Source organism: Orbicella franksi, chromosome 13 (genome assembly GCF_964199315.1).
Source record: "Orbicella franksi chromosome 13, jaOrbFran1.1, whole genome shotgun sequence".
Lineage (NCBI taxonomy): Eukaryota > Metazoa > Cnidaria > Anthozoa > Scleractinia > Merulinidae > Orbicella > Orbicella franksi.
In genome coordinates, this window is record NC_138157.1 from 13,612,164 (window position 1) to 13,634,901 (window position 22,738).

Consider the following 22,738-nt stretch of genomic DNA (forward strand, 5'->3'; position numbering starts at 1 on the left):
TAAGAGAAGCTGTTTACGAGAAACTAATTAACTAAAGTAGGCTGCATACAACCTGGCCGGACGGTTTGACGTTTTCTCGGAAAGCAAGTGCTGCAATGTTGCTCAGAAACTATTGGAAAATTATAAAATTTGACTTTACCCCAATGCCGAACGCAGATGGTTGTCAATTTGCTTGCGGTGATGTGAGCCAAACTCTCCATAAATGTACAGCTTTGTAGATGAATAATGGAAAGAAAATTTTGATATCTCGCTGAACCTCTTCCTCTTCCTCTTCAAACGGCATCTGCCACGGAGCCCGGGCTACGTAAATGTTCACCGGTACTTCTTCTTATTCGGGGCCACTTTAAATTCTAACATTTGTTTTTCTTCTCCATAGACCTCAATTATGATTTTTTTTCTCATTCTCTATTTGTGGTAGGTCTTCTTCTAATTGCGCCTGCCTGTACACTGCTACTAAGCTACTGAGCTTCTAACAGAAAGGAAACTCTTACGGCACTTGACAATGAACGGCAAACAGCAGTCCGCGATTTCTTTGCCTAAACCTGAGTTTATTTAGCTCTTTTTGCCCGTTGACTTGAAACCTACTTACATTAGGAGAAATCTTTGTCTATTTTTCCCTTTTTTACGCGCTGCACGCGTCAACACTTGCTGCCAAACTATCGCGACAAAGTCTGCTGTTCAGCTGGCTTTTCCTCGGTTTCCGTCGGTTACTGAGCTAAACCATGCCTGATGAGGCGTTCAACTGTCGACAAACCTAGGTTGGCTTAGCTTACTTTTGATTTTGCCACCGTTTACCGAGGTTTGCTACTGTGTTTACACGATTACAAATTTCACTTCGGTAAAGTTAAAACAAAACCAAGATAAACATCTCTTGAGAAAAAACGGGCTTTGTAATGTTTGTCGGCTTCCACTTTGACTCATTTCATCGTTGGAAATCATAACCTTGCGGTGACACAAATCAAGCGGTGATTTCAAAGCCTTTTTCTTTCAAGGAACTCGACCTCCCCAGTAGAGAAGTTTTAAAATACAGCTCACAACAATTATCTGTGTACGCTCTGCGCTCGGCAGAAACCTTAAGGTGGCTCCCTAGAGTATTTACGAACACCCTCCCTATAGAGCGCGGGTTAGAAAAGGAAACTTTTCTCTTAAAGCTTTCCCTGTAGAGATTATTTTTTCCTTGTCAATTTCTGGATTAAGGCCGGTACCATGGCAGCATCTCATCTAATCACAAGCAGATATACTCCTCATTTCGTCCTAAACTCCTTAACATTTATACTTTTCTTGGTGAAATTTTTTCATACTTTGCCACATCATGGAAATGATATTGTCTGTCATTGTGAATTGGTAAAAAGTCAAGGTTGTTCACACGGTTTTTCCAATAGTCTGTAACTTGTCATTCTTCTAAATATATTAGATTAGCTCTGAAAGATTTCAACAAAAATAGAGTATTTTATAGGAATTTATGTGGTTACAACTGAGCCAAATTTAGAACAAATTAACCGAAGGAAACGCGAGAAAATTAACTGTCAGTTTTGCTTTTTGTGCTCATGTGGGCGAGTTGTCTCGCCTCAGCAGGTTGGGTAACCCTGGCAAGCGGGACAACTTTTCTTCATATAAACGCTTTGGCTCGCCTAAACGGGACAACTCTCTGAGTGGCGAGTGTCACGTAATGCCTAGATTTTGGATTTTAAAGCAGAAATTCATATCAAAGAAGTGAAAGTTAACCCAGCAAAACCCACTGTGATCGAATGGCCGAGGGAAACTCAAAGAAAGAGGAATATTTGCACATGGGTCATGAATAATCATGCAGGGTCAACTTTGACTTGGCCTACAGGGACAACGTTTTCACATGTAAACGCTCGCTAAAATTACCTTGGGGGTCGGGTTGTCTCGGGTACCCAAGACTATATAACTGGGGCCTAACTTTTGTTTTTCTCAACGCGTCACCAATAACAATAGATATGAATTAATTTACTACTTATAACTACTGAATATTTACGAGCAAGAAATGTGTTTAGTAAAGTCAACTCAATTGCTTTAATTAGCATGCACATGCATGCATGCAAACTTTCATCTCCGTCTCTAAGTTATGTCCGGTTGCGAAGATTTTGATCATTATAAGAATTACATTTTAAGAGTAATTCTAGAGCTGAAAATGCGTTTTCTTTTTGTTTCGTGACAAAACCATAAATAATTGCTACTTTTTCTGATATAATGTCAAATTGCAAACTAATGAATTCACTACCTTTTGCCGCGAGTTTGAAAAACAAAACAAGTTGACAATGAAAACTAATGAACCCGGATGTTTTGATAAAGGCAAAAAAAATTTTGTTGAATGAAACATCTACTGCGCGACACGCAATTCTTTATTTGAAAGTGAAGTTTCTCTCAATGACGCAAGCAAATTCTCGCAAGGTCACATATCCTGCTTGATAACTCTCCCGTTGAAAGAAATTCTTTTTTTATCTTTGTTTGAGACCGTCATAGCCTAAGATGTTGACGTGTTTTACATGTATTAAAAGTAAAGCACAAAATTAAACGCACTAGTAATTAATTATAACAGAAACACGAATTTCAAACTTAAAATGTGTATACTTTTAACTGATTTAACTTACCAAACCTTTTTTAATCCTTAGGTTCAAACATTGTACCACAAAAAAAAAATCACCCTTTTCTGAAGCTGGCCTTCCAAAGAGATTATATACTGATATACAAAACAAAAACCATGAAGCAGCGGTGAAAATGCTTTATAATAATAAAGTGATAACCTTTGCGAAATCCATTACTGTACTTCTTATCATGATGCATTCGTCCTTGTTTGTCACCTTACATCAAAATTATTGTCTTGAAATGGACGGAACAACTGCAAATTATAGTTTCATATGGGTTCATATCAACTGACTGTACCTGGGGTGCAATTGAATCTTGTGTCAACATGATAATTGAAGGATAATTCTCTCTGCGCAGAGTACAACAAATTTACATACCTATCTTATTCGGCACGAGCGAAACTTCTCTCCCGCCTACGAAGTTGGAAATTCGGTTTGTCTTGAATGTTGTAAGGGGTGTTATCAGGCTACGCAGTGGCAGTGTAAATACTATCCTTCGTTATCCACAAAAAGGAAATTTTCATCATGCAGGTAAATGCACCTTTTGGTACTATTGTCTTAATTTTTTACGCTTATTTTAGTCTATTCTTCCCTAAATCTGCAAGCCATCCAGACTGATGAAATGCATTTCGTCGCTGGGAGGCCGACAAAGTCTTGTTTTACTGTCTCAGACGCCAGCCATGACTTAATATACTGACGGCTTAAAAATATTTATCGCGATCTATAAAAGAAGCTGAAAAAACCATCAGTGAAAGCTCAATTACGTGTTTAAAGAATCGCTTTGGTTTCTTCTGAAAGTAATATTTCAGCCGGGTGCGACAAACACAGAATGCAGACGTACAGAAATCCCCAGGCTTCATTCCATTTCATATCGTGTCATCATTACTGTTATCGAGAGCTTAACATTATCAGGCTAACCTAAGCGTTATTTAGGCTACCTGTAACCTGATACACTTTTTCGTAAGAATGTTTCCTTAAAAGAAAATTGAGGCTGAAATTGGCGAAATCTTAAGAATATGGTTAAAATGCACCCGGGGCTGAGATTTTGCCATGATCATTTCTTTTTTTTTTTTCTTTTGCATTTTGGCGGAAAATAAAAAGTGATAAAATCACATAATGATTTTAAATGAACCATATCTTACAATTGAAAAGTTGGTTGAATTCTTTCCTCTTTCTAACAAAACTAGCTAACAAACCGATAAAAACTAGCACTAGACAGACGATTTTATTTCTGGTTACATTCGTTATATTGACCTGGAATATATGTGCTATACTCTCTGTAATCTAGGAATGCTCAGAGAAAATATGTTCAGCCTAAAGTTGGTAGAAAAATGGGAATATCTAGCCTGGGTGTGAAAAATATGCATTATTATAAAACGAAAAAGAGGAGTAACCGAGGTTTAAGTCTGCAGATCTGCACTTCCAAGAAATAATTGGAAAGGGAACAGGTGTATTTTTTCCCAAGTATATGCTCATTTTAATTTTGATTACTTCATCAGCTGGAGTATGCGAAATTTCTCCTTGAAATTGCTTGTTTTCTTTTAATAAAAAGATTTTATAAAAGCAGGACTACTTGAGTAGCTCCATTTTCTCTTGATAGTTCGATCTTATGAGTAAGCTCCGTTGAAACTGATTGGTCAGTTTAGCTGTGATGGTACAAACTGTTACACACATGCCTTTTAAGTTTAATTTCCCAACAGTTATTCCTCAGTTTTAGTAAGTTTCGATCTGTCCATTGTTAGTGAAATAAAATCGATCTTTTTGAAATCCGTCCGTCGGTTTTGTTCATGTCAACTGCGGATTACTTTTATTTTGAATGGCAAAAAAACGATATCCGAAATAAATAAATAAAATATCATAAATAACCCATAGTTTTTTCATTTATTTATTGATTTTTATTTCATCATTAAATTTAGGAGCTTTTTGGGAAAATAAAAGTTTCTCTCCCATGAGCAAATTAAAGCTCTAATACTGTCTTTATAAAAATCTTATAGCGGTTATGCGGTTTGTAAACTGGTTACTGTGAGTTTACATCATTTGCGGCATCGTAATTTGCATGCAACATCATGTTAGGTTATTTATCAACACGAATTTTTAAGTACAATGATAATTAAAACGCTTGGGAAACAAACCCCAAAATTTTAAGCCCTTAAATTCAACGAAGAAAAAAAAAACAGGCAATGAAGAAGGCTTGCCAAGATTAATCTTATCTTTTTAAAAGGATGCATTATATTGACAGCAAAAAGCACTCTACCGTAATATCAAATCCTGGAATACAATCATATAAAAATAGAATTTATAAGTATGGCTGATTATTTGTCAAATCAGTATGGCATGTTTTTAAGTAATTGCACCTTAGTTTTAAAAAACAATACGGCGGCCATTTCTGTGGTGCAGCGAGTGAAAAAGTGAACATTTCAATAAGGCTCATCTGTCTAAGTTTATCCAAAAGAAGTAAAAGAATTTTAAGAAAAACTGCGTGAGGTTTAAATGGATTAATAAATGAACTCGAATGCTTGAACACTTCAGAGATAAACTTTTGAGGTAGTCTCTGAATCAGCTAGATCGATTAAAGTCGTTTATGATGGAATATTTGCGTCGTATTACGGGCAAACATGAACATGGGTGTGAAGTGATATTTGATAATACCGATTTGAAATTGTGTTATTACTCATGCGCAGTATGGCGCATGAGTTAAGGATTGGGCTCCGTTTCTCCGTTTTGGTGTCACATTTGTGCATGCAAATTTATGCCTGCATACATTTATCACGGTCTTTGAAGCTCCGTCCGCCGTATTGGATTCTTCAAGAAGGTGCCGTTTTTTTTGCAAACGTTGTGTTTTTTCCCCAGTTTGATGCGGTGTGAAAGTACCTATCAGTACTTTAGTTCGATGTTAAGATTCTGAACTGGAATGTGAGCATGCATAAACAGCAAGAAAGTGTTTCTGGACAGGTGAGCCATTGTTTATGTCGATCAGCCATCTGACAAATTTATTAGGGTTTTGGAGATTCAAGGACATATTACGAAGAATCATTTACTAAGGACGTGCTCTGTATACTTAATCTTTTGGTCAAAAAATGCTTCCTGTTCGTGTAAATGGACGTGTTCAACAAAATGGGCAGGTAATAGGCCACGTTCGATATATATCAATATTCTAGCAGGTCTTCGAGGATTTCAGGACAAAATTCTCAAGTTTCTTTTGTCCCTCGAATCCCAAAAGATACTTGGTTACAAAGAAATAATTTTGAAAGGAAAATAAATGCTATAACTTGACGTTTCGACGTTATCTTGTCGCCATTATCAAATGCAGATTAAAGTCGTTCAGTTCAGTTATAGTTATATACTAGCTTAGGTGTTAGGAAGGAATGCACCAAAAGTTCGAGTAACAAGTGGACTAAAACATTTTACCGAGATTATTGGAAATTTCTGTGCGACTCTTTTAAATATCTTCTCAAAAGAAATCATTTCTAACAACATCAAATGTGGAAAATAAATTTTGAAGTAATATATGAAACACTTGAAAGTACTGGTGAAATGAAACTGATGATGAAATTGTACCTGTGTTTTAACTGACAATTCCTCTGAACTTTGAAATTTACTTGCTCGAGTTCCCATGAGAAAGTGTTTTTGGTGTTATTTCAGACAACGGTTCATATCTTTAACTTTCAGAAAATGCAAAAAGGACCGTAATATACTTAAGGTATCAGTAAGGGGAAAATTTGCAATTTTGCATAATTTTATACTTTTTTAAGCGGTTGGATAAATCTTAAAGTAATCTTTAAGATAAAAAAACTCCACGAAAAAATCTTATATCTGCCGCTAGTTATTGCGCGAGAAAGATTTTTTGCATATCAATTACTTAATTGAGAGTTGACAAGTTCTGTCAAATGAATTAATTATCGAGGCAAGAAGTCACATGACATCAAGATCATGCTGAGTTGACACGCGATTCGCGCGCCATAATCAGTGCCGGTTTTCTTCGAAGAAGACAGAGCGATCTTGCACGTTTTCATCGGGTAAAGGAAGGCCAAAGAAGGCGAAAAACACTTTCGACAAAGAGTGGGCCGCTAAATTAGCGGAAAGCGGCAAAGGGTTCGTTTTACAATCAAGAAAAATTGCTGGATGAACTCGACAACGATCACGATCACGAAGCCAGTGAGCAAGCCGAAATGAGCGCAAGCCGTGCTAAAATACTGTTGCGAGAAACTGTCGAAGCAGAGGAGATTGACGAAGAGAAGTGGACGAAATTGAAAGGCAGATCGATTGTACAAAATTAGAATCAGCAGTGCAACGTTTTTTTTTCTTACCCAGCTATTGTCATTTCTTCCAGTATCTTTGCCTTTGCATCAACATCAGTCGATGTAGTCCCCAGCGTTTCCCTTTGTGCGCTTGCATTTTCTCGGGGACCTTCTACGGGCCTTCGGCATGTTAACAGTGACATGGTCATAATTTTGAAGATTAGTCAACCGATACGTAAAATTTCGAACGCTAATATAGTAAATCAAAAGATAATTTCACGTTTACTAACTTTGGAATTCTGACTTCACACATGAAAAAGCGGTTTATTCACTGGTGAATAATTTACCGCGCGCCGTCGCGGAAATTTGTATCTGTTGCATGTTAACTGTCACAGTCCTATTGTTATACAGAAAGTTGATTCCTCTGCGGTGTCTCTCTTGGTGTGATAATCTCGTAACACTTGGATGCCGCCGAATTTTATTTTTTCTCTGTTTCTCGAAAGTAGAAAATAGGCGAGTTGTCTGTGCATTTCGAGTTCCAGGTCGGCAGCCCCTGGACCAAATTGGCTGAAATTCGGAGAGAATGTTGTCAGAACGATCGCCGACAAAGCGTGTCTGCGAATTCTGATTACTCTTTTCATTAAAAAGTTATGCCTTTTTTTCGCGGGCAGTCCTATTTTTTCCCTTTTCTAACTTTATCCTCTTGTAAAATAATAACAAACGCATGTGCCAAAAATCTGAGACACGGTTTTTGAGGTCAATGTGTGAAGAAACGGACGCCATGTTAATCGTTTTCTCCGACCTAAATTGAGCGGGCGTATACCTTGATTTATGGGTTCGTGAAGCTTTGTAAATATATTCACATTTTCGAAACACGGTAAATTTCTACCGTTTTAAACAGGTCGGGTCATAATCTGTAGTTATTAAGCTTCCAGTAAATATACGGTTTATATGGGTTTTTGTTAAAGTCACGAACGCTAGAGCGGACCGCGCGCGGATGGTCAAATGGGTTATACTGATACCTTAAAGTTATTCTGGTACAAGGTTTGTGTCCATTAAAAACTGAAATTGCTCGAGTCAAAAAGAATGTGACGAACAATGTCAGGAAATAAAACATGTGTGTGTGTTAAGTTTTTTTTTTTCTTTCTTTCTTTTTCTGCTTCTTGGTTAGTCTAGTACACCCTGTATTTTGTATCAATTATTGAAACCTATTACATTTTTAGCAACATGTGTAAGGATATCTATATAGTAATATTTTAATTCTCGCAAATATGGCATTGCATGATACAACTTACAAAAAACGCCAGGTGCCTACTGAGAAGTACCGTTATTTTATCAAGTTTCAAGTGTACTTTAAAATCAAATTACAAATATAATAAAAATAAGGCAAAGCTGATATTTCTTACAATGGCCCAGTACTGGAATATATTCCTAACAACCAACATAAACAAGTCTAACACTTGAAAAAAAAATGCCTAAAGGGATTTAGTTCAGAATTGCTATGAAAAAAGATATTTCATCCAATTCGCAATTCTGATAGTTTGTTAGTTCTCTATTTATAATTTTTCGACTCGGCTTGCTTTGTTATTCGCCTGACGATATCCTTGCAATAAAGATGGCATATTGCGTTACAGCATTTATCTTCTCTCCTGCGTCTTAATTTTCGATATCTCAGATCTATGATGCACTTTTTCAAATTAGCATTTCTCCCATATCATTTCTAGTTGTCAGATGGCAAACGTTTTCAAATTGCTTGTGTGACTAAGTACGCATTGCGTATCTATTTTATACGACTTGTATTCTCTTGCGCATGAGTATAGGCTACTTGGAGCCTCTTCTTTCAAAAGGATTCAAAATATCACTGGCCTAAGCGACTCTGGACATTTGCATGGTCTTAAAGATTTCAGTGGCATAATTCGGCATTGCATTATCTAACCATTTAATACAACGTATGTAATGGCCTTTGCGCGCTGCGGGTTATTTGATATCGTTTCAGCACACAGCAAAAGATACGATGTATTTCGTAAGTCAGGCTATCGATGGCGTCACTTTTTCACCGCAAAAAAAAAAAAATGGGAGAGTTTTGAATGACTTGAAATTTGTTGTCCTTCGGGAAAATCTTCCGCAAATAATTATAATTATTCCAAAACTCGATTAAAAACCTTCATTAGAATTTTTACATCAAAGGCAAAACAACACATGTCTTTTTGAAGACACACAGAACAGTTAATTGCGTGGGATATCGATCTTAAAATGCCAGCAGGGAAATTGATATCTACGCGAAGTCATGAATTACTCTCTTTTCCAGTTCCGCATAATCTTGTTATTATCTAGATCAGTTTAGGTTGTCAATGATACAAATATAAAAAAGGATGTCTTCCTACAATAAAACATGGGCTATATATCTCCTGCTGGCGCTAACCAGATGGTCTGCGTGTGTGTTTTTTGAGTCGTAAACATTACTGAATTTTCCGCGGTTCTTCTTTCCCATACTCCGCCTGTGGCATCAACTTTAAATTACCATGATAATAGACGTAGTATTTACATATCTGATCATGATTTAAATTGCTGAATATAGTGATAATTCACGACTCGACTGGTTTTATCAACAGGCTACGGTGAGGTTATACTCAATTAACGCTGTGTTGAAGGCTACTGCGAGCTGACTGAACTTCAATATACCAACTTGACTATACCAGGAGGTAAGATGATACTTTGTTTACAAGCCAAAAACACATTTTAACAGAAAGTTTCTATTGTTTTTTTTGTGGGAAACACAAGTACAAGAAATGATTGCCTCTTTGGCGATCTTTGACGTTCTGCTCCAATTCTCGAGCGACTAGCTACAGTGTTTACTATTAGTAATTATATAGAAAACGTGTACCGTGTTTCTATCAAGTTTTAGAAACACGAGTGGAAATTCGGGAGAACGAGAACACGAGACGACAGGCGAGTGTTTTCATAGCTTTTTCCACCACGTCCGATGATGAAAACGGAGTTGAAGGAGGTTAAAAGTCTTAGTTTGCATGTAAATATTTTAAACTCTTGTTTTAAACCAGAGACTTGGAAGTATGCAAAGAGCTGAGACAACCATCACATCAGAAAACCCTCTTGTCAAAATTTGTGTCTTTTGTCCATACAGCTGCTCATAACACATCTTAAAATATCGCAATATTTCCAAAATAATTTTTCTCGTTTCCCGACCAAGTTTGGCCTTTTTTCATGAATGTGATGAGCCATAAGTTATGTACGTCAGTCGGAAGATCACTCAAAGCTTGCCAGCTTGAAATTCATTTGCCAATCGGCAAAGCATCCAGACCTTTTCATTTTCGATTTCAGATGACATCTTAGTGGGACTAGACCACAGGTGTAATCACAGATTATTCAACTATCTTGGACATTCTGCCCAATTTCGGAGGAGTGTCAAAAAGTAGTATTAATGAGTCCTCAAGTCTTTCTTTAAAAACAATCTGTTCGAAAATCATCCTGTCAGTAACATCGCGTTTTCAACATTCATTTCCGGACATACGCCCTAAGTAACAAACACATCAAAATTACTTTCCTAGTCAAACTCAGAATCAATATTTAAGTTGAAATATCCCTTACTCGATGCTTTTGGTTTATTCTCAGTTTTAAGACTTTTTTAAAAATCTAAATATTCAAGCTATGCTAGTATCAATGAGTCCTCCTTGTTATTTATTAAAACAACGGTCTGTTCGAACACCATTCTGCCAGTGACATGCTGTTTTCAACAATCATTCCAAGACATGTGCAACAAATACATCAAAAACACTTTGCTAGTCAAAATCAAAATTAATAGTTTCGTGAAAATATCCATCACTCGTTGCTTTGGTTTCTTCTACCTTTTTAAGAGTCTTTAAAACAAGCTAAATATACACACACGCCTTGCAGACAGCCATAGCTTACAAGACGAAGCTGGAGTCTAACATTAAACGTAATTTCCATTATGATATTTTACAGGTTCATATTATTGCCTTAGACGAAAATGAAATGAAAAAATCTGAAAATTTCAACAGTCGAAACACTTGTCTGCAGTCTTCCAAATGATAAAGGAAAAGAGCAAAAAAAGAGTAAAACGCCATTTCTTGCTAAAACCTAAAACCCGAGTGAAAAAGGCGCGGTATTTACTCAGAACTTGAATCTGACGGTGGAAAAGATAAATGGATCCATCTTACACAGTCACGGCCGCAACAAGGGTAACACTTGTTGGCACCGTCGATCTGTAATTAGGGTGGACTCGTAACAAATCGAAGCATTAATTTGGACCATCAGAGTCCCGCATCCGGCGAAGATGCCTTTCCGGGAGAGACACTTTTTTTTGCTTGCGAATCCATATAACTAATAAACCTTTTTTACTCTTTGATTATTTATGAATGTCGGTTTTTGTTGCGTCTATCGTCTCTTTCGTGCATGCACAGATGTATAACAATAATAAAACCACTTATGATGAGTGCGGACCCACAGAGTGCCCTTCAATTCAAGAGTTCTTTGGCCTCTTAATAATATACAATCAAGTGTTAATTTGAAACTGAAGAAAAGAAAAGGGTGAAGTGATCCAAAACACCTTTGACGTGGGTTATACTCAAGACACTACAGATTTAACAGAGCTGCTAACGCGCGGCCAACATTAATTCTTGTTTTCATATTTCACTCGTTTTTATTTCTGCCTCAGGCGAAAATGAAATGAAACTAACTGAAAATGTCAACTATAGAAAAACATGTCTCCAACCTTCCAACTGATAAAGTTCTCAGTTTTACTGTTGCTTAAATTAAAAACTAAAGAAATTATACATGGCACGCCAATGTTACTTTGGCATCCAAATAATTATGATAATTATGATATACATGCCCTGAGGAAGGTTTCGACGAACAATCGGGGAGAAAAAGGGCAGAAACTCGGCGCTCCTCTGGACGAGAAACTGATGACCAAAAGGCATGGATAAAGTACGGCCATTTGTCGGTCTCCTTGTACCGGATGTCGTTATGAATCTTAAACAACAACTGCATGAGGCTGAAATTGATTTAAAGAATTATTAATTTATCGAGGACCGAGGTGTGCATAAATTTTCATAAATATGACGTTCGCCTGTCTCAAGGGGGCGCCGCCTAAGACATGGGTGCTTCTTGGGATGAGATAAAAAAAAAACAGTAGCTCAAGGAGATCCATGGAGACTGGGGCAGTTTTCCCGCTGTTTTCTTTGCGTGACAATGTATTTCTAACACATCAAGCTGCAGCGTGTAAACATAGATTTCTGTGACTCTTTGCTAGCATCGTGGGTAGAGCATACGACTTGGTAAATAGCGGCGAGTTTGTTTTTGAATATTTTTGAGTTCGATATTTTACGCAAAGAAAATTTTCTTGAAATAAAATTTCAAATCGTCTCAGATACTTTCTGTTATAGACCTTAGCACTTTGCTTTTATCATCTCGTTTTCATATGCATGATAACAAAATGTATCGTTTTTAGTGACTAGTCAACGCAGTTCAGTACTTATTATTATTTCTTAGTATTTTGTTATCATTTGACTACCTGCCTTGCAATCTAGATCTTCTCTCGGGAATGCTCTTTGCACACACAGCGTCTCTTTATGCCTTGCTTATATTCCTGATCTTGTCATAATCATGGAACACAGCTACAAGTTTTTCAAAGAACTTCTGATAGAGAAGCTAAAGCCGGAAAAAATTGAAGGAAAAACTTAACTCTTTATGTTGAAATATGAAATTTCTATACAGTTATTTGCCTGGCACGATTGAGTGACTCCTATTTTGGCGAAACAAAAACCCAGTGTGGCTAGAAATAATATTTCACTGGATTTTATATTTCGTGGTTAATCGTCGCCGAGTAAGCATTAATTTATTATTATTATTATTATTATTATTATTATTATTATTATTATTATTGTTGTTGTTGTTGTTGTTGTTTTAAAAACACGGTTAACCATTTAATTGTTGGTAAACTTTGATTAGCTTGTGGTAGGATTTGTGGCCAACAACCAGTTAATACATTGTTGCTTTGTCTTAGACTAAAAAATGATTTAACCTGTTGTATTAGCCATGATCATGTTTTGTCATGGTGAAATTTATGTGGATATCAAAATTGTGCCTTTTGTAGCTTCTAAGCATATGTTTGTACTGCGGTAGTTTGTAATGTCAAAAAACAGCCAATCAAAATCATCGGCGTACTGACCAGTGCGGTTTATAGACCTGTCAGGCCAAGCATCATCTCCCTCTTTCTTGCTCTGACTAATGCAGAGATTACATCGCTTTTGAGAAAACCTCTCAGTCAAGCAAGCGTTACTGGTTTTGCTCAACGACATCTGATCAGACTATCTAGCCATTCTATTCCTTTTCGGCCGAAACTAAGCTTTTCCTTCACATTCACCAGGTAAACAGTTCCTATATTTTATTATCTCTGAGTATTAAGAGGTGTGAGGTATCGAAGTAGTTATGGCTTTCACTCGAGGATGAATCCTTGGACATTCTCCTGTCTTCCGTATAAGCAGTTGATGTTTTTTAAGCAGACAATTCCAGCCTCCCTGGCTCAAAGATTTCATTGCCACAGTGCTGGGGTGAGGATGTGGCCCGAAATAGTGACTGATTTAATATCTTCCCGTTTTTGTCCTCTAGTAGTGGTTTTCGTTGTTGCCGGAGAACCTAATGCACATCTTGCAAAATTGTTATAGAGCTAACTTGGCTCTCAACTGTATTGAGAGTCTGACCCTACGTTTAAGATGTTTCACAGGAGGTTCTGTGGAAAAATACACATAACTTTACTTTTTGTTGTAACAACCACTGAGAACACAGAGGTGTTCTGGATCATTACCTTGAAATTTTTCTACCGTGAAGATAAACTTTTGAATAGTCTGAATATTGAGGGCAACACACAGTTGCTCGTAACCTGAAAGGGGGTGTTTTAAAGTCTTTGTGTTTTTGTGGTTAATTTAGCCATTTTCTCTTTTCATGTATATTTACAGTGTGCACTTCAAACCAAGCCGTGTATTTTTTACGATGCGCAGTGAATCAGCTTTTATTATGTCACTTTGACTTGTTTTGTCTGTTTTTGTTTTTGTAAGTGCATATTCAATTACATTTGGCCGAATCATCAAATTTCAAATTCTGAGAGTGAAAAGAAGGCGGCGAACGACGAATTATATTCGACGGGATGATAAATCAGTATGCAAAAGATCGAAATTAAATCTGTCCTGGCGAGCAGAAATTACGAGGCAGGATGCCCTGATATCATGAAGATAAGCGAAAACATGCACGTTACATTTAATGGCTATTGATTTTCCTGTACAAGGTTTGCATGAAAAAGAACAATTTCAACAGTTTCTCCAGTTTTTCTAGCCTTGTGGACCTCTAATATTATGATTATAATATAATTGTTTGATTCACTGGCGCAAGCTAAGAACCTGCATCTAAGAGCATAAGAATGTAAACAGAAATTTACTCGTTACTAAGAAATTTCAAGATACCTTCAAATGTATAACATGGCAATGAGGTTAGCTGCTAAGTTCAGGCAATCTGAGCTACGTTTTACCTCCAACGGAAGCACACTACGTACCCATGGCCATGTACACAGATATGAACCTTACGTTCAGGATACAGATAAGGCCATTGATAAATAAGATAACCTTCAATTACTAAGTTTCAAAATTCCACGCGGCAAGCGCTGGTTGTTGACTTGCCTTTTAGCTGAGCCGATACTTACACCTCGAGGACATATAAACCAATACTTCCGCGCTAAAGCGTTTCTGAGTTTCTCGTGAAAAAAAAAATATCTAAAAAATTTTTAAGAGGGTCTTAGGTTAAGTTCCCGATTTGACAATACCATCTACCCCTGTCGCTTTCCCGCTCCTCCCGATCAATTCTAGACTAATTAAAGAATCAACTAGAAAGGAAAGAATCATGATAAACCTTAATTAAAGAACCATAGAAAGAAAGCAGAATCATTTTGTTTAAAACATGTCGATTGAAACCAAAACTATGGTATGGGAATGAAAATAAAGTACATACAAAATGGGGACAGGATTTGGTAGGCAAGATGTGTTTAAACCCGTCAATGTTATTCCTAGGATTTTACCAAATTAAAGAGCATTGAAATTAACGAAAAAAAGAGCATTGAACTTCACGAAAAAAAAAGGATATATTTTTTAAAAAAAATTGTATGTGTGTATGCACGTAGACGGAAAATGAGAAGCCATGATTATAAGAATTCAAGGAATATTAAAGGAATTCTTTAGTAGAAGCAAATCGAGTTTTATAACATAACTAAAGCAAAGCGCGCGCTCTGATTGGTTAATTTAGCGTCTACTATTTGCCCATGGGTGTACCCTGCTGACGTGTGTGCTAATGTTTACAAAGCAAATCTTTTGACAGACATTGTTTCCAAAGTAATGACCGACGTTCTTCTGCCAGAAATACGAAACTGTCTTCACAGTTGTCTGAAGATCAAACTTTATCGAGTTACCGGTGTGCAGTCGGTTGCCATGAATGAATTTTCGCGCGCTTGCTTTTTCTTGTCATGTAAGACTACACGAACCTTTTTTTTGTGATGTAGCTCAATAAAAGGACTTCTGTTGTTCCAATGTCTCAATGTTGTGTTATAAAACAACTGGTAAACGCCATAGCGTACACTATTGAGTTATGGATGCACTTGGGAGGTTTGCTAAGCACTCAAGAAGCTAGAGTCGCACTCGGCTATCGCCTCGTGCGACTCTAGCTTCTTGAGTGCTTAGCAACCTCCCGCGTGCATCCATAACTCAATAGTGCAGGCTATGGCGTTTACCATTTGTTAATTCTAGCACCAAATAACCTTTCCTATAAATTTTTATTAGACCTTGATTCTCGTTAAATGATTTCAAATAAACCCGCCCTGCACAACTTTCCAGAACATTCTCAGACAGTCAAAGAAGACTACGATTAGGTTAAAGAAACAAGCTATTCCAGACGTCGCTTCATTGTAATCCGATTAAACTGCATATTTAAAACTATAGAGGTCAGCGATATATTCATTTGTTATAGGTGCAAGTTAAGAAAATGTTTTGACCGCGCATTATCTGAAAGACAATAGCTTTGATTTGTTTTTACACCTACATAACATAGCTTTTAAATTACAGAGCTTTTAAATAGTCAGCGACTAAGCTAAAAGAACAAAATGTGCCAATTGACACAACAATCGTTTTGTAATAAGCTTATGCAAGAACACGACAAGCATTTTTTTCTCTGGTATTTCATCAGCCGATAACAAACCGCTAATGACTTCTGCAAGGTAATCAATCTCTAAGTATTTTACCCGATGCATGCCTTGTCGATAACGTTCCACGTACAAGGGTCAGCTTCCGATTTTTACTAGAAGAATCTTGAGAGAGATTCCTGCTGTACATACACTGCGACCAAGCAGTAAGATCGGATGTGGCAAAAGATCTAAAAACATCTAATCAGCTTAACACTCGGAAGAGAAATCACACTTTGCGTAAAGGACAAGTTGACCGTGTGCCCGACTGCATAATACAAGAGAGATTTCGCTGACTGAGTAGTGGCGAAGTGCACTTTGGTGAGATTCAGTTTAAAGCAATGCCTGTTTGTTAAATAGTTTTAGTTCAAAAAACTAATTTATGGTGAAATTCATTTTAGACCACAGTAGACGAAGAGAATCAGTCAGTTCACTAGTAATCATAAGTGTAATGTTTGTTTATGAGCGTGGGTTGCTGTATCCTGATCAATCTCGATCCTGAAATATTAGCCAAAAAGGACTGCGTCCGTGTGGAACTTATGTACTGATCAAGGATTACGGCTCAGCAAACGCCAGTAATACCGGCTGTACGTTTCCTAACTGGGTACTTTAGAAATGTTGAAATCAAATTTAATTTTTAACACCCATTTGTTTACGACCAGTGGAGGATCTTCTTAATATCATTTATATTCAAATGACGATGTTGATGTTTAAGAACTCAACTTTAACACTTAAATCGTTTAATATGGCTTTTTCAGTCTAATGAATTCACTCCTTTTAATGGCGCAAACTGTGTATCCGTGTATATTAAAAGCAACATTGCCAATTTAAGTGAATAGTATCTAGTTTTAGAAAGACTATAGTGTGGTAAATTGTTTTCGCACGCAACAAGCTGCAACAATTATCAACTCGCTCCTTATTGCCATCAATCTGGTCGCCAGCTGTAGCTTAAAAATTGATGCCTGCTGCAAATTTGGACGATTTAATCAAAACATTTATTCCATTTCTCGTTCTTTGACTAACAACGCTATAAAGTAATACTAGTGTTTGCGTTAATGGAAGATATCGGAGAATCGCAAGAAAAGCCGATTACTACGTTACCATTTGTGAGCTGAGGCCAGTTGGTTAATTATTTTAAATGTTGTGCTGTATCGTATTGGATCATTCTCTTTCATAAGAGTAACGACAAGTTCCTGTTTTCGACCAAGCCTCAAGACCCAGCGTATTTCAAACGAAGGAGTTAAATACCTGTAAAGTTTAACCCGGGAGTTTAGTAACCTAGATGAGAGCTACTGTTAACATAACATTTTAACACACGTGGAGGAAAAATAAATATAAAGATTGCATCCCGACAACGGCTAATTATGTAGTGTCTAGTGACGTTTTCCAGTATAGAACTGAACTGGAAAGATTCTATTCGTATTGTAGAAGTAAGCAAATCTCTGGCCTAAATTGTGAAGTTGTGCAAAATTGGAGAAATGAAGCAAAATGAAAACAACCAAAATAATCGACGGAAAGTTTTGACCGAACATTTGGTACAACTATCCCCAAGAAGAAGAAGAAGAAGAAGAAGACTGAGTTTCGTGGACATCACTTCGGTTTTTTTTTTTTTTGTTTTTTTTTTTAACTTTTTGGTTTGGAGCTCTGCTTTATTTATTCTCAGCTTGGTAATGAAAACCACAGGCTACTCCTCTTCGCTATTTGCGGGTAAATTTACGAACACGGAAGCCCTTCCTGCGGAAATACATTCTGTAAACTTAATCTGCCGTTAACATATCCGCCTTCAGTCGTCATGAAGATAACTATAATTGCACATTTTTATTTCGAGCCGGCGTAGATACTTTAGCGAGCATTAGATTTTATTTCAGCAAACATTGAATCAAAATCGAATTGGTTGTCTATGTTAACTTGACTCCTCCCTGACTCTGTGCCTTGTTGTCGAAGCTGAACTAAGACTCCCCAGGAACTAAAACAACTAAGCACGATCTGTTACAAGTTGTTGACACTTATCAACTGTCGCAAAGGAATTTTCGAAGGTATTTCAGTCAGTTCAGTTGAAATTGATAGTGTCCTCTTATTAAAGCAAGCGAGTTATCACGCATGCTGAGCTGAGAAGGTCAGAGCAACACTTCATATGCATCTCGGTAATTTCTTTGTCAGAACGCTTTAGTCTCGTACTTGTGAGGTTCGGGCCGACGTTACGCTTAACTCGTATCAGCGTTAGACAGTCAACTTCGCGGCCTGCCTTTCGACCCCTTACTTCTGAGCCGCGCAATCCATTACGTCCCGATGACTTTTATTCAGCTGTAGCATGAACAGATCAAGGAGGGAGAAAGAAACTCGTACTGCCAACTTCACTTCTCAGGTAGCTTTAAATGCATTTTTATCTCCACTGAAACTAAATTGTAGTCTGGTGAAAACATCTGGTGAAAACATCTTTATGAGTGGATGAATGAATATCATATGTCATCAGATGGAATAAATAAATAAATATCTTCTGGGTAACTGCAGCCGGCCAATGACTCAGTTGCCAGTAATCGGATACCCGTGTTTGCGCAAAGAACTCTGGGATCGTCAGGGGGCAAACATGGCAAGTCGCTAGAAGGAAATGTATGGCGAAAAGTTGTTTCGACACCCAAAAACACGGTTTTGGGGAGAGATCAACGCTTTTTCGCCGTTGTTTTATCGCGAATGGATTTTGGCAATGTGGGTACATGGAAAATGTAAGTTTTTGTTTGAATAACCGTGAAATAAGTGATAAATTTACCGATAAGCTCCCTTTTGCTTGCGTGAGGTTTATTGTGAAATACATTGAAGAGCATATTGAAAATTTCAATACACGCCTGATCTCGAGAGGCTACCCGGAGCAAATGGTAGAAAAGACCCTCCGAGAAGTTAAATATAAAGACAGAAAAGAAGCTCTAAAACAGAAATCGAAAATTGCAGAAGGAACTACTACCCTTTGTGTCGGGCAATTTCACTCAACCGTCAATACCAAACTTTGGAAAGCATAATCACGCACAAATGGCACTTTTGAATACAAATACTCAGAGATATATTCAAGGAGCCACCCTTGATCTGTTATAGAAAAGGAAAATCGCTGAAATACGTGCTTCTAAAAGCAAAACAAAGGCTTTGAGCAACACAGTAGCCACACAGCATGAGTCGCGCGGACTCATTTGTCATTAAATCAACCCCAGACAGTACAATGATCGCCACCGGGTTTATTTCCAGTATTATTTGTATGACTGAGCTTTCAAATAAGCCAGAAGTAACCTGTACACAACTTTAAAGGCTTTACTGGGTTATTTCCTCTCGATTTATACCTAATTAATTTTGTAATATTTTCAGACCATTACGCGATGTAAATTTCACAATAAACCTCACGCAAGCAACGGAGTTTATCTGTAGATTTTGTCACATATTTCACGGTTATTCAAACAAAAACTTACATATTCCACATATCAGCATTGCCCAAATCCATTCGCGATAAAAACGACGGCGAAAAAGCGTTGATCTCTCTCAAAAATCGTTTTCTTGTACCTCAAAACAACTTTCCGCCATACATTTCCTTCTAGCTACTGACAATGTTTGCCCCCTGACGATCCCACAGTTCTTCGCGCAAACACGGGTATCCGATTACTGGCAACTCATTCATTGATATATCGTATATGGAAATGCAAAAGTCCAAGGTCGTAAGACACCCAGAAAAAATAACAAAAACAACGAGCGGAAACGGATTTGCTTTTAATCATTTCTTAAGTTCGTACTTTTGTAATGCTCATTTCATAATATTGATGTCACTTTTAGCCTTCTTTTCAACCATAAATTTTGACAAATGTCAGCATGCAGTTCAAAGAGAACCCCATTAACTTAGTTTGAAAACATTTTTTACCAGTGCCCTCTTCAGCGAATTGTGTATTAAGTTGTCAAGTATCCAGTTCTTCCCTATTGATTATTGTAGCTGCTATTTATGTTTTAGGTTATCAGCAACACGAACAGCGTAAGGCCTTGAGATATAGTTTAATAACTGGAAGAAAGGCAAATTAACTAAGTACCGTACTTGATCAACATGTCATCTTTATAATTACTACCTTTTCTTGGAGTAGAAAAGCTAGCACGTTTGGGCAACCGAAGTCCACAGTTCTTCATGGGTCTCATCGAGCCCGTGGAATTGAGTTTTAACTGTATTTTGGTATTTTAAAACCACTCAATCGCCACTTCTACTTTTGTTTTTATCAGAATGCAGATGTCGAACAGCACAGACAGTCCACTGCCTGATCTTTCACCAGACACCGAATACTCAGGAATACCAAGAACTCCTCTAGTAGTTATTCTGGCGTGTCTTTCATTTGGCACGGTCCTTGGTAACAGCATAGTATGCTTCGCAATCTATAACCATCCAGCTTTGCGTCATGTAACCTACATGTCAATCTTCAGCCTGGCAATCGCTGACTCTTTGGCAGGCCTGGTGGCCATGCCGAGCTATATCTTTAAAAAGTTCACATGGGAAGAACCAATGCAGACGATCGTGTGCGACATTTTTCGCTCTTCCTACTTTCTCACGGGTTACGCTTCCATTCTGAGTTTGTCTGTCATCAGTTTAGAGCGCCTGATCGCCATCAGAAATCCGCTGAACCATGTTACTATTGTCACTCGTCGTCGTGTTGCCCTGGCGCTACTGTTCGCCTGGATAGACGCCCTGTTTGTTTCTTCCCTTCCTTTTGTCCCATGGGAATCAAACGAACCTTATCAGGAGTGCAACTACAGCCCGACCCACTGGTGGAGCATCATGGTTATCATATCCAACGTCATAGTTCCATTTCTTGTGATCGTGATCTGCTACACCCACATGTACATTACGGCTCAGTCGCACATCAAGAAGATATCAAGTAATAAGAGAAACATATCGCACAACAGAGAGCATTCCCGTAAAGATTATAAGGAGCGCCGAGCAAATATCACCATCATGATTGTGATTGGCGTCTTTGTGGCCTGTTGGTTTCCATCTTGCTTTTATTATTTCTTACAAAAAACATGTCCGCAATGTTTCTCAGAATCGTTCCGTTCGAAGCAAAGCCTTGTCAATGCTTTGGTAAAGATTCTGACTTTTACATCGTCCTTTGTGAATTCATTAATTTATTGCTGGAGAAGTCGTGAGTTTAGAAGCGTTTTCCTGAAAATTTGCATTCGCAAGAAGCGAAGCTTTTTTGACTCATTCTCCATTTATTTCAACAGTTACATTTCACGACGGGGCAACGATGATCAAACGAGGTTGCAATGTTCTACGACACAAGAAAATGTGAACATTATCAAAACTAGTGACAGCAAAGACAGCATTGTTTAGAAATAGTGAAGTCAGTAGAATGATAAATACTAAAAAGCGGAGCAGGATCATTCTTCTATTAAATCTTAACCTCGGATAATGTATTTATAGGTTTTTGATCAATTCAATGAATATCGGTTACCAGCCATCATACCTGTGCCTAAGTGTTTGACCGTATATGGAAAACAAGTGCGGCATGGGCAGCTTAGTTAAAGGCCTTTCACCTGAAATGAAAGTTCAGTCGGGAAAGATGGCTCAAAAGAGCACATTTGGAACGCGTTCTTAAACAAAAATACTATACAGGGAATAATAGGCCATTACATCCCGGAAACCACAAAAAATGTTACATTGTCACAATAAACTCAACTACCAAGAGTTTTATAGAAACATTTCATGGAAATGCTTGTACATTTTTGAACGTACAACAAATGGGAAGAAGCCAAGATTAGCGTGCCAAAATTTTACGGGAAGATCCAAAACGACACAAAATCAGTGTATTGGTGAAAACAGATTGACCGTCGCAAAAACAGCTAAAACCCTTGAAGTGCCAGTAACGCCAATTTTTATTTCTTTTGATAAAATCTACTAGTTTCCCTGATTACTTCGGGGGGGAAATTACCTCGATTGATAAAATCCCTGCGTTTCTACAGGCGTTTGGACATGTAATTTCTATGTTCACGACCAGGCAAAGTGGAATCTTGGTGGGGTTACTAGTGACGTCACTTCGGGAACCGGGCTAAAACACTCCAGAGACTTTGAGGACTGAACTTCGAGGGCTGTGAAAACATTTTTGGGTTATTTTTGATTACTTTTTATCAAAACTGGACAAGGTTTTAAAGTGAAAGAACTGTATCATCTAGCATTACAATTCGGAGTCTAGCTACAATTTGGACGGCTGCGATGTTTATATATATTTTTTCCATTTCCATTTCGAAGTGCGGGTCGCCAGTCGAGATCGCAGTAATTTATGCCAGGATCGACAATTTGCTGGTCCATTTGGGTTATAAAGGTACAAATAATGGCTGAGGAGTTAACTTACAGTTCTAAAAGAGTTATAAAGATTTCAATGAACACGAAGAGTTGGTAATTCGACTTCACGGAACGTGCAGATTTCAGTGTCGAAACATTTTTAGATTCAAACATTACCCCGAAATAAATGCGACGCAGTCGAATTCCACCCCTGCCTACTTCTCCAGGTCAAGATGTAAAATATGGTGGCCCAGCATTCTCATAGGAAAATCACATTAATATACATAATATTTGTCAGTAGACTAGATGACATAAAATAAAAATAGCAAAGAAGTAAAAA

General features: G+C 37.6%; 1 protein-coding gene across 1 annotated transcript; it reads left to right on the top strand.

Moving 5' to 3' along the window:
- The first annotated feature begins 20,203 nt into the window (after window positions 1-20,203).
- LOC145466734 (histamine H2 receptor-like) lies at window positions 20,204-21,530 on the top strand. The gene has a single exon (XM_081450444.1). The coding sequence runs from the start codon at window positions 20,347-20,349 to the stop codon at window positions 21,448-21,450; it is 1,104 nt and encodes a 367-aa protein (XP_081306570.1). The 5' UTR covers window positions 20,204-20,346; the 3' UTR covers window positions 21,451-21,530.
- Window positions 21,531-22,738: the final 1,208 nt, after the last annotated feature.